General features: G+C 40.7%; 1 protein-coding gene across 1 annotated transcript in view; it reads right to left on the bottom strand.

The window, feature by feature from the left end:
* Nucleotides 1-634: 634 nt before the first annotated feature.
* si:ch211-212o1.2 (uncharacterized protein LOC492735 homolog) overlaps nt 635-12,454 on the bottom strand; it is a 78,432-nt gene continuing 66,612 nt past the window's right edge. Inside the window, exons 5-6 of the mRNA XM_057836454.1 lie at nt 9,761-9,973; nt 635-1,631 (exon numbers count right to left, since the gene is read on the bottom strand). Of these exons, the coding sequence (XP_057692437.1) occupies nt 1,510-1,631; nt 9,761-9,973 (335 nt within the window). The 3' untranslated portion in view covers nt 635-1,509. The remainder of the gene's footprint in view (nt 1,632-9,760; nt 9,974-12,454) is intronic.

Here is a 12,454-nt window from a genome sequence, read left to right as displayed (position 1 = left end):
TTAATTTATTTTCCCCTCAAAATAAAGCCATTAATATCTAAACTCCTGGCAACAAAAGTGAGTACGGCCCTTAGAAACTACGTACATCCCTAAATGTCCAAATTGAGTACTGCTTGTCATTTTCCCTCCAAAATGTCATGTGACTCGTTACAGGAGTGCTGTCAGCATTGCTGCAGAGATTGAAGAGGTGTGGGGTCAGCCTATTAGTGCTCAGACCATACGCCGCACTCTACATCAAATTGGTTTGCATGGCTGTCACCTCAGGAGGAAGCTTCTTCTGAAGACGATACGCAAGAAAGCCCGCAAAGTCTGCTGAAGACATGTCAACAAAGCACATGGATTACTGGAACCAAGTCCTATGGTCTGATGAGACGGACGGGCTTTCTTGGACATTTAGGGATGTACGTAGTTTCTAACGGGTGTACTCACTTTTGTTGCCAGGGGTTTAGATATCAATGGCTATATTTTGAGTTATTTTGAGGGGAAAATAAATTAACTCTCTTATATAAGCTGCACGCAGACTAATTTTCGTTGTGTCAAAGTGTTATTTTGTCAGTGTTGTCCCATGAAAAGATATACTTAAATATCTGCAGAAATGCGAGGGGTGTACTCACTTTTGTGATACTTTGTATAATGACTTGCTCTATAAAGGGTTAAACTTTTGAATAGCGGTCCACTGTCGTGACACTGACCCTGAAAGCGTTAAAATATCGGAAAACATTAAGTGGCTAAAAATTATAACTCACTATATTGCTTAACCACTCAGACAAGCGTAGGCACAGGCCAATGTTACATTGAAAAAAATGTTTTTCAAAATAGAACACCTTTCAGACACTACTCATCATTACAACGGGAATATCATGAATTATTCTTTCTGAGCAGCCTGTTAAAAAAAAAGCCTGATGGAACAGTACGGTGGTGCGGCTGGGTGGTCAGGGACCACTGATGTAAAGGAGGACTAAAGCCTATTATATTCAACTCTTTGAGTAGAAGTGTCATGCAAAAACAGCTTCTAGCTTCATTATTTGACTTGCCAAACATGTTGTGTGCCTATTTTAACTAAATACTCAATTTTACTGTAAAGCAGTGAGGAAATATAATTTCAAGTTTAATACTGTTTATTATTATGAACTTTTGTGCATAACTACAATAAGAGGTATGATAATTATTTTAGTCAATGTTACGTGTGTTGTGTGTTTGTGTGTTTTAGGCAGCACGGTATCTATCACCCCTGGAGAGCCCATCCTTCAGTTGCTTCCTACACCTGGATACCGACACACTTGACTGCCTTAATTGGCCTTTCAGAAAGCTGATTGGTTGTTACCAGTCTAGCGAATGTTGGCGTTTGAAACTATTTTTTTTGTAACTAGACTATACAACTGTGCATACCGAGAAATTTTAGCAAATACAGGGGAAGGATTTAAACACAAGTAGAACATACAGGGCATGTGCTTTCTTTTGAAAAAAATCTGGTTTTTTTTCTTTTATGTCTATCTTTGAATTCATCCTTCAGTCAGTCTTCTTGGCCCATGCCAGGTCATCCGATCGAGGTTTTTGACCCGTCAGACGCTCGATTAGATGCTCCATGCACCTCCAGAAGCCCAGCTGGTCCAGGGGATAGTTACACCAGCCTGGATGGACATAACATCACATCATAAGAAAGAAGGGATTTTATTGATTAAAGCAGGAAAATAGTCAATCTGTTAAATTTTCTTCAGGAGTTTGAAACTGAAGTCTTTCAAGGCTGCCAGCGAGGAACAAAAGAGGATCCAAGTGCAAGGAGACAATGGCGAGGACTGGCATTGGTGTGAAAATGTTTAATAATGAAAAGGTCCAAAAACAGGAGATCAAGCTAAAGACGGACGGAAAACAACTTACTATAAGAACTACCGGTAATTTACCCGAACCAAGGCAGGAGGAGGACGAGAATGACGCAACAAAAAATGACAGCACATGGGGAGCTTAAATACCAATATGGGGTAATGAGATGACGAACAGGTGGGTGACACAATAGTTACAGTGGGGCAAATAAGTTTTAGTCAACCAACAATTGTGCACGTTCTCCAACTTGAAAAGATTAGAGAGGCCTTTAATTGTCAACATGGGTAAACCTCAACCATGAGAGACAGAATGTGGGAAAAAAAAACCAGAAAATAACATTGTTTGATTTTTAAAGAATGTATTTCCAAATTACAGTGGAAAATAAGTATTTGGTCACCTACAAACAAGCAATATTTCTGGCTGTCAAAGAGGGCTAACTTCTTCTAACGAGGTCTAACGAGGCTCCACTCGTTACCTGTACTAATGGCACCTGTTTTAACTCATTATCGGTATAAAAGACACCTGTCTAGAACCTCAGTCAGTCACACTCCAAAATCCGCTATGGCCAAGACCAAAGAGCGTTCGAAGGACAGAGACAAAATTGTAGACCTGCACCAGGCTGGGAAGACGCTTGGTGTAAAGAAATCAACTGTGGGAACAATTATTAGAAAATGGAAGACATATAAGACCACTGATAATCTCCGTCGATCTGGGGCTCCATGCAAGATCCTACCCCGTGGTGTCAAAATGATAACAAGAACGGTGAGCAAAAATCCCAGAACCACACGGGGGGACCTAGTGAATGACCTACAGAGAGCTGGGACCACAGTAACAAAGGCTACTATCAGTAACACAATGCGCCGCCAGGGACTCAAATCCTGCACTGCCAGATGTGTCCCCCTGCTGAAGAAAGTACACGTCCAGGCCCATCTACGGTTCGCTAGAGAGCATTTGGATGATCCAGAAGGGGACTGAGAGAATGTGTTATGGTCAGATGAAACCAAAATAGAACGTTTTGGTAGAAACACAGGTTCTCGTGTTTGGAGGAGAAAGAAAACTGAGTTGCATCCGAAGAACACCATACCCACTGTGAAGCATGGGGGTGGAAACATCATGCTTTGGGGCTGTTTTTCTGCAAAGGGACCAGGACGACTGATCTGCGTAAAGCAAAGAAGGAATGGGGCCATGTATTGAGAGATTTTGATTGAAAATCTCCTTCCATCAGCAAGGGCATTGAAGATGAGACGTGGCTGGGTCTTTCAGCATGACAATGATCCCAAACACACAGCCATGACAACTAAGGAGTGGCTTCGTAAGAAGCATTTCAAGGTCCTGGAGTGGCCTAGCCAGTCTCCAGATCTCAACCCCATAGAAAATCTGTGGAGGGAGTTGCAAGTCCGTGTTGCCCAATGACAGCCTCAAAATATCACTGCTCTAGAGTAGATCTGCATGGAGGAATGGGCCAAAATACCAGCAAAAGTGTGTGAAAAGCTTGTTAAGAGTTACAGAAAACGTTTGGTTGAGGCTTACCCATGTTGACAATTACGGGCCTGGCTAATATTTTCAAGTGGGAGAACTTGCGCAATTAGTGGTTGACTAAATACTTATTTTCCCCACTGTAGATACACAAGGTGCAGGCCATATTCGGTGAAATCAATGGGCAATCACAAGAACAAGACACACCAGGACAAAAACGAGACAGAACCTAACTCAAACCATGACAGTGTCAGTATCAGCATGCTTTGGGTATGCCCTGGACTTGTTGCCAGCCAATCATAAGCAACAAAATGGTAATGTCAAGCATGAAAAGGGCAAACGCTGCCTGGCAGTGCCTCAGTTTTAAAATCAGCTGAGCTTCCGCCGTTCCTCTGCTCTTTCAACTGCCGGACAAGATGAGATCATTTTTAATCACGCGTTGCTTCACGTATCATTAGTAACCCTCATGTCCATCTACGAGTGTCTTCATATGTTCTCATTCGTATTGCGACATCAGATTTCACTCATCTCACACCTGCACACGCAACTCCTCAGTGCTGTTTGGTGGTATTAAGAAAGCTTACACAGGTTATCTTACTTTTCAATTTACAATATCAGAGAGAAGTTCTTTCATTTTCAGTTAAAACTAGTGTACTAAACCACTTCTTGGTAATGCATAGGTGAATTTTAACTAATACCTGCCATTGACGGTAAAGGATTTATTAGGCTAGGTTAATACCGCAGGTTTTAATGCACAAATCTGATTTTTTCGTGTTTTTCCGACTCGAGTCAGGCATTAATTGACGGTCTGAATGGGACAGGTCCGATAATAGTGAACCATTTTAAATACGGTCTATAGGTCACTTTTGTATGTGGTTAAAATCCAATCTGGGCCACATTTTTCCAGAATATGGCTGTGGTCTGAGCTGTAAAGTCCCCATAATCGGAATTCATGCAGCAATTACATCAGCAAAAAGCGAGAGAGACAGGGCGCAACTTAGCGATGGTGCTGTGCATTAGCGTTAGCGCCTAACTTGAATGTCATAAACAATTAAATGGGGGGGGGGGGGGTCTATCCAACAAATGAGCTATATTTCAAGATTGCTTACACGGCCAAGAGTCGGGGCAAGCTGTCCATATATGTGTGCATCATCCATGCACAGTGCATGCATGCTATCATATAAACCATGAATATAAGACTAAGCAGGGATTATTTATGACTGTTATTTCTCTTTTTGGAAATCAAAATATGATCACCCTAGAATGACGTTGAGCCAGCATTTGTTTTGATGCTCCTGCGCATGCAGTTCAGTTTGCACAGTGCATCTCGGACTGCGAATTAGTGCATATGCGTGATACTTGAATTGGCTCAATGGACAAAGGCAGTTCAAACGGGCACGCCAAAAAACGTGACTAAAAATCGGAATTGTGCATTAAGACCTGCGGTATGAACCTGGCCTTTTAATTTCTTTAAAATTAATTTTTGAATTGATCACACAGTAAAAATGGCGTATTACCATTGACAGCAATCAAATTAAGGAAACACATCATCAGCCGCCCAACTGTTCTAACGGCATTAATGTTATTTCATGAACTAATTGGCTGCCATTGAAAGCGATAGATGTCTAATCGATTTTGATTGGGAGAGGCTTGCATTGATCGTTGTATAACAGTCAAAATGGATTAGAAGGTGATAGACGTTAAAAGCACAGAAACATGATCATTCAATGCCAGCCATCCCATTTCAAATCAATTTGATGTCTACCGTCATGTCAATGGCATTGAATTGGTAAATCACATTTGAGCTTAATTTTTTTATATAACGTACTACATCACTAATCTTAATGGGTCTATTTAAAAAAAAAATTTTTTTTAATTATAAACTGCCAACGTTTTGGTTCGTCTATCTATGCCAGGACATGTAGTGACAAGTAGAAGAAGGAAATATTGGATGACAATAGAGAACAAGAAGCTGAATAAATGTACAGTGCACAGTGCATGAACAACGAAATGCGAATATACTGTCCTCACCAGGACGCTACGGCTCGGTCCTGGCTATACAGCGAACTCTCAAATGACGATGCTGAAAGTCCGTATAATTTGCTGAATCAATATGGTCCTCGATACCATACAGGTTCGCATCAACGTAAACCACACAGCTGGCTCTAAGTGTCCGATCGCAGGTGGAAAACACAACAACAACAACAACAGAAAAGATGATACACACAGGCGTTGCCTCTGTAGAGATATTTTAAAAGCATAAACAATGAACGTAGGTTCGCAGCCGTGTTTCTCTCTTGCTAAGTCGCCCACTCACTCAGAGCTACGTAGCTGTCCGTCTTAATCTGGCGTGTGAGCGCTCTTCTTCGAGTAAACAAGTGCGAGTGTGCCCCCACGTGGGCGTGAAAGCGCCACAAACTAAAAGCATGCATTTCAATATAAAAAAGTCAGCAATACAATTGAACACACATTGCCAAAGGCAGAACGCGAACGTGGCCATAGCTATTAAGAGTTATTCAGATAACTATAGCATAAAGAACAAAACCATTAGTGTCACTCCAAAAAACCAAAATAACATGTGAAATGATATCATAATGTGTTAATGATTTCACACATAAGTCGCTCCTGAGTATAAGTCGCACCCCCAGCCAAAATATGTAAAAAAAACCCCACGACTTATAGTCCGAAAAATACAGTACTTCAGTTGTGGGTAATGAATAAAATATATGAAAGTCTAATGTTTATCAGTACATTACAGAAAATAATGAACTTTATCACAATATGCTAATTTTTTGAGAAGGACTAGTATAATTTGAAATGAATTCACTGCCAACTCAGGGAATATGTAACAAACTGTGCCGTGGAAGTTAGTAAAATGTATATTCAAACCACTATTAACGACGATAGACGTCAAATCTATTTTGACTTTGAGCTATGAATTGGACCCGTTTGGATTGATACAACAGTAATTGTGTCACACACTGATGAGGTAAACTAGGAGTAAAGACTAAATTATCAAGTCTTAAGTACTTTGTGATATTCATATGATGAAATAACAAATATTCAGACACAACTATGTGCTGTGTCTACTCTAGGTACCCTTGTGCAATGCCCGCGCAAGGCCACCAGAAGTGACGTGTTTACATTGGGTGCAAGCTATGCGGGTATGCCGTGTGTGAGTGTGTATGTCGTGTCCCTTCAATGACCCGCCCTCTGCTAGGAGACGGCAAAGCAGCCAGAAGTTGTGTTTGATTTCACTCCGCCTTCAACCAACACACTCCTACTCTCCCCCTCAAAATCTCTGCTTCCTACCCTTCCTCATCCTCCCTCTGCCTGTGAAGTCCTATTTGTTAGAACAGACAGCAGGTTAGCATTAAATATACATGGGGATTGTCAGCTAGTGGCAAACACAAAGGCAGCTAGGCGAACCCCAGTGGAATCTGAGCCCGGCCCGGACTGCTATGCTGGGGGAGATTGAGGTGGTGGTGGTGGTGGTGGAGGGGGGCGGGGGGGGCGTCACAGTCCCTTGTGGGTCCTGGACTGCCACCAACTCACACAGGTACACACACAGGTTAGAAACCGTGAAGGGGTCACAAAGACTAGGTTGAGCACAGATGCTAAAGTATGCAGATGCGGGCGAGTGCGTGCGTCTACAAACACACAGTTTCCCCGCCGACACCCCCCTCAGCTCGCCGGCGCACATCTGGCGTCCGCTGGGGCACTAGGGTGACGTACGAGCTCAACCCCCCTTGTGTATCCCACTGCTTTGCTTCTCCCTCTCACCCACATGCGTGGAGAACAGCCAATGCGGTTCTAATATGGGCACCGCGTCCCTGAAGACGCATAAGCACGCAAACAACATTTTCTTTTGAGTTATTTAAAAGCCGCCACCATTTTGTCTGACTTTTTAAGTGAAGTTATTCTGCTGTCATTGGTTTCGATTAAGCCAATATAAAATGGCCGCCAAACACACGCTCTAGCTGATGCTATGCACATGAGAATTTCCTTCATTTTTAAGAGGTAACTTATCTAGTCCCTAATATGTACATCAAATGGAACATCAGGGTTTTTTTCTGTACAAGCAGAAATGCTCTCAAACATACTAGCCTAGTGCACAAGTAAAAGAAATAACAATTTATTGCAATTTAAAATACAGCAAGTATTCCGTTAATGATGGTACTGACATTATGAGGGTTATGAAAGGTGCATGATGAACAGGTTTATACAGCAATCAAGCAATACATAGTCACACAGACATGAAGGTGCACTTGGTGATGGACAGTTCACATAATGACATATATTTGTTTCAAATTTATGGCCTACAAGTGACAAACATTTACTGTAAATGTGACTTTTCAACTATTATTTAACGATTTGTTTGTACACATTTGGGTAAACTGCTGCTCCCTATATTAAAAGTGTCCTTAACCCTTTAACACCGAACGTGTCGGCGGCGACGTGTTTACGCATATCATCTTTGAAGCCTCGTCACGCTGTAATTACGTCACCCACGTGCTGCTGGATCCTCTCATTTGAAAGTGCGGAAGTTTATGTCCCCACCAGTTTTTATTTGAAGTCAATCGACCGAGTAAAACGGGAGATAATGTCATTTGAGTTTTATAGTTTTACTGCACTCATAAATAAGCATTAAAACGCTGCATGGACAATGTGTTTATCTCCGTATTTCCATCATTTCTTGTCCTTTTTCAAAACCGAAAGCAGCATGAAAGACTACATATCCCAAGAGCCGTTGTGTATGGGGCTTTGTGCAGTGGCGCCTCCAGAAATTTTTCATAGGGGTGGCCAGATGGGGCCACTTAAAATCTTGGGGTGGCACACCAAAACTAAAAGCCATAATTTCAGGTTTTCATTATATTATTGCAGTAAAAAGGTCAGGGAAAAACTATCAGAAAGACTTAAGGACACGGCTACTGATATACTTTGGTGTATTGTGTAATATTTGATGTTACTAATGATGATAAGCGGGGTGGCCAGTGGGGTGGCCAACAAATTTATTGGGGTGGCCGTGGCCACCCCCTGGTGGCGCCACTGGCTTTGTGAGGTCAAGAAGGACTAACCTAATGTGAACATGTTTAATAAATTGCTGAGCGAGGCGCCACCTAAGGAAAGGGAGACATGCGAAGCGATCACCGGCCGATTGGATTGCGCGAGCGACTTTGAAACGTGCAGAATGTATCGAAAACTAAATTTAGCGCAAGCTAATGCTTTATTTCATTAACTCAAGGAAGAGGATGAGACATTTTTGTCGTTGTTTTCCTCGGATGAGTCGGCGTCTCGGCGAGTAGAAGTAACAGCGCGCAGACGGCGGAAGAGTGGGCTGTGCGACGTGTGTGACATAGCTTTGTGTCCTGTTCAAGAGGAAACTTTATTGAGTCGCAAAAAAAAAAAAAAAAAAAACTATTTAGTCACTTGCCTGAAAAAATTGAACTGAAGTACTTGTCATTATTTTTTAAAATACTTTTTTTCAAGATTTTTTTTCTTCATTATCAATCTTTTCAATTTGTATATAGATGTGTGTGTTCGAGAAGCTTGATTGCATGTATGTATATACTTTTGATAAGGTGATGAGTACAATACCTAACCTCACAGAGATACCCTCTAAACCCTTCTTGTGTTAGATGATATATATATATATATATATATATATATATATATATATTTTTTTTTTTTTTTTTTTTTTAAGTTCTCCCTATTTTGTACTGTATATAACCTGTTTTGACCATAGTATGTGTAAAGGTCAAAAACGCCTATGACCATACCTGCTGTTTGTGTTGAATTGTCAAACATAAAACTACCAAGTCTTATCTTTTTCTATTGAATGATTATGCTAAGAAGTTGAATAAATATTATCAAGCTTCAAAACGGTTGGTCGAGCATGTTTGATTGTCAATGAGACATCAACGAGACAAATTTTGAAAAAAAGATTTTGGGATTTTTTTGGTCTTTTTGGGTCCAAAATGTTGATTATAATTGGTCAGTGAAGAAAACAACAGATTGGACATGGAGGTTATGGTGTCCTGAAAAAAGGGACCCAACCTGGCCATTGTGAACAATTTTTTCTTTGAAATATAAAGGCAACATCAAAGGCATGCAAATTCGGCCAAAATACGCTTAGGTGTTAAAGGGTTAGTTAGGAAAACAACTATATGATTTAGAAAACAAGTCACATTTATTCTAAAGTAACTTTAACTCATTTACTGCCACTGACTGTGATGCACATCCAATCCATTTCAACTACCAGGGTTTGGCAGTATATTATCGGTGACCCTCCCAGTTGAAAATGATTGGATGTTTATTGCCATCAATGGCACTGAAACATGATTTTCACTGCAGACCCTCCCAGTTCAAATAGATTGGACACCTGTCGCTGTCAATGGCAGTGAACGATTCAATAAGAATATGTTCTTGCAGTGTATTAAAGCAAGTGAGGGCATAGTCTTACCTGTAGTAATACAGTAGTATGTCTCGTGTGGCGAGACGTGGTGGATGCGGTGGTGTTTCCGTGGCAACACCACGTGCCAGTCCTGCAGCAGTGTGACCCAGCGCGGGAGCCCGAAGTAGGAGTGACTCCACTTGTGAATCTGGTTGGTCAAGGTGACGAAAACGGCCAGGGCAAAGACGTAGCAGTCCCAGGGATAGGATGCCGCCAAGGCCTCTGAAAGTTTACGTGACAGTGACTGAGCTAAGACGAAGTGATTAGAAGACTTTTTTTAAAGTGTTATGACGAGGGCCAACACAAAGGCGTAGTACTCCCACAGAGAGAATGCTGGCGGGAGCCTCGTTGAGATGAAGGGATCGAGGGAGGGGGTGAGGAATGTGGGAGACAAGAAGACAGAACTGGGGAGGAATGTTAGCAGGGGAGAGATGAGGAGAGGACAAGTCGGGTACCACATGACACAGATTGGTGAATTTGCACTGTTGATGATCAAAACTGACCGGCAAAGACGACTAAAGGGAGACAAAAATGGACTACAATATGAAAAATAATAATTTTAAAAAATGTGTTTGTTGAATTTTCCATTTGCAGGATTCTATAATTGCTATTTAAGTTAATGAATGAAAAAATAGTACTTTTTTATTGCAATAAAATGGTGGTAGTTGTACATTAGCCATATTGCTTATTTTGATTTCATAATTGCAGCGGTACCTTGACATTTTAATTTAATTCGTTCCAGGACATGGTTTGTAGAGGTTGGAATCTTTGGGCACCTAACGATTCAATTACGATTACGATTCAGAGGCAACGATTCGATTTTAAATCGATTATTGATGACAACCACAAACCCCCCAAGCTATTAGCTGCTTTCAATGCTTTCAAGTACATTAGTTACAAAAATTGTACAAAAAAGCCTCTCAGGCTTAATTAAACAACTATTTCAGTGTCAAGTTAACAGTTCAAAACAGTAAATAAAATACTCAAGTCCCCATTCTGTATCAGCAGCTTTAAACTACATTCAATTAATTTAATGTCGTGAATGAACTGTTAAAGTTGTTAAAATTGCTCCCTTTATTCCATAATTTCCCTTCTGTCTGCTTTAGACATATGAAAGTTTTAAAACTGTTTTAAATATTTTGCCGATTTAGGAGTATTTCAGTTAAAAAGTTAATTAGGTTCGCTACAACAGAGCCTTCTAGAGAAGTCTCCTGCTTTAAGATGCTTTAAGATTTAACCCTGGTTACTAACGCCGGCAAGTCTGTCATTTCGCATTTAGTTTTCAATACATGTGCTGCTAACGCCGTTGAGTCTGTCATTTTGCATCTAGCTCTATATTGTTATGATATCTATTACCTACCGTAGCATGATGTGGACGCAGTTTGTAGCGGCTGTCGGCAGCAGTCAGGTATTAATGTTTTTTTTATCTAGCGGCATGAGTTGAACCAGAGCCGTGAGTTGAGCTTTGTCATTAACCGTGTAATGACAAGCATGATGTTTACTCTCGGGACGCAATGAGCAACGGACTGCATTGCCTGAAGACCGCAATGACTGTGTTTTAGTTCCGCTTTACTTGACATATTTCCATAATCGGAATTTGGATGTTTGTGAATCGTTCTCGAATCTTGCACGGCCGAATCGCGAATAATCTAAGAATCGGAAATTTTGCACACCTCTAATGGTTTGTATGCCAAAATGGTTGTGTGTTGAGACAGATTTCCCATTAGGAATATATTATAATTCGATTAATTCGTTCCCAAAAACCTAGGATAAATCCTTATTGAATACTGCAGGTACAATTACAAAGAGTAATTACACACAGAAAAATAAATTATGAATAAATTGGAAATAAAAAAGCATTTTTATTGTCACCTTAAATTATAGAGACTGGTATGTGGAGGTAGAGGAGGACACGGTGAGTCGTGTTCTGTCTAATTCCAGTTCCAGTTCACGCACACCACGCTCATATCTTTCTATGATTTCTTTTATCATTTCAATGGTAAGAGTCATCTTTTTCACCACTTCTACAACTTGCACAAACCTTCCTGGGACCCATGATGCTTTCACTCACGAGAAAACCTGACGTATTTTTCAAATTGGGACGCTACCGTAAATCGTCATATCTCGAGCATTTCGTCGAGACAGATGACGAGTCAAAGTTTACGTCGTATGTCGAGGTACTACTGTAATGGAGAATCTGTTATCATTTTCTCCTATATTGTATGCACAGCTTATACATATATACAGTGTTGCCAGTAACACGTTACCGTACGTTACGTTACTGTAATCTGATTACTTTCGTTCAGTAACGAGCAATCTAACGCACTAATTTTTCCAAACCAGAAATCTGATTACTTTTCTTAGTGCCTGTGCGTTACGATTTTATTGTTGCCTCATAATGTACAGTGGGGCAAATAAGTATTTAGTCAACCACTAATTGTGCAAATTCTCCCACTTGAAAATATTAGAGAGGCCTGTAATTGTCAACATGGGTAAACCTCAACCATGAGAGACAGAATGTGGAGAAAACCCCCTCCAGAAAATAACATTGTTTGATTTTTAAAGAATTTATTTGCAAATCCTGGTGGAAAATAAGTATTTGGTCAATACCAAAAGTTCATCTCAATACTTTGTTATGTACCCTTTGTTGGCAATAACGGAGGCCAAACGTTTTCTGTAACTCTTCACAAGCTTTTCACACAC

This window comes from Corythoichthys intestinalis, chromosome 5, assembly GCF_030265065.1.
Source record: "Corythoichthys intestinalis isolate RoL2023-P3 chromosome 5, ASM3026506v1, whole genome shotgun sequence".
NCBI lineage: Eukaryota > Metazoa > Chordata > Actinopteri > Syngnathiformes > Syngnathidae > Corythoichthys > Corythoichthys intestinalis.
This window is presented reverse-complemented; position numbering and strand designations above follow the sequence as displayed.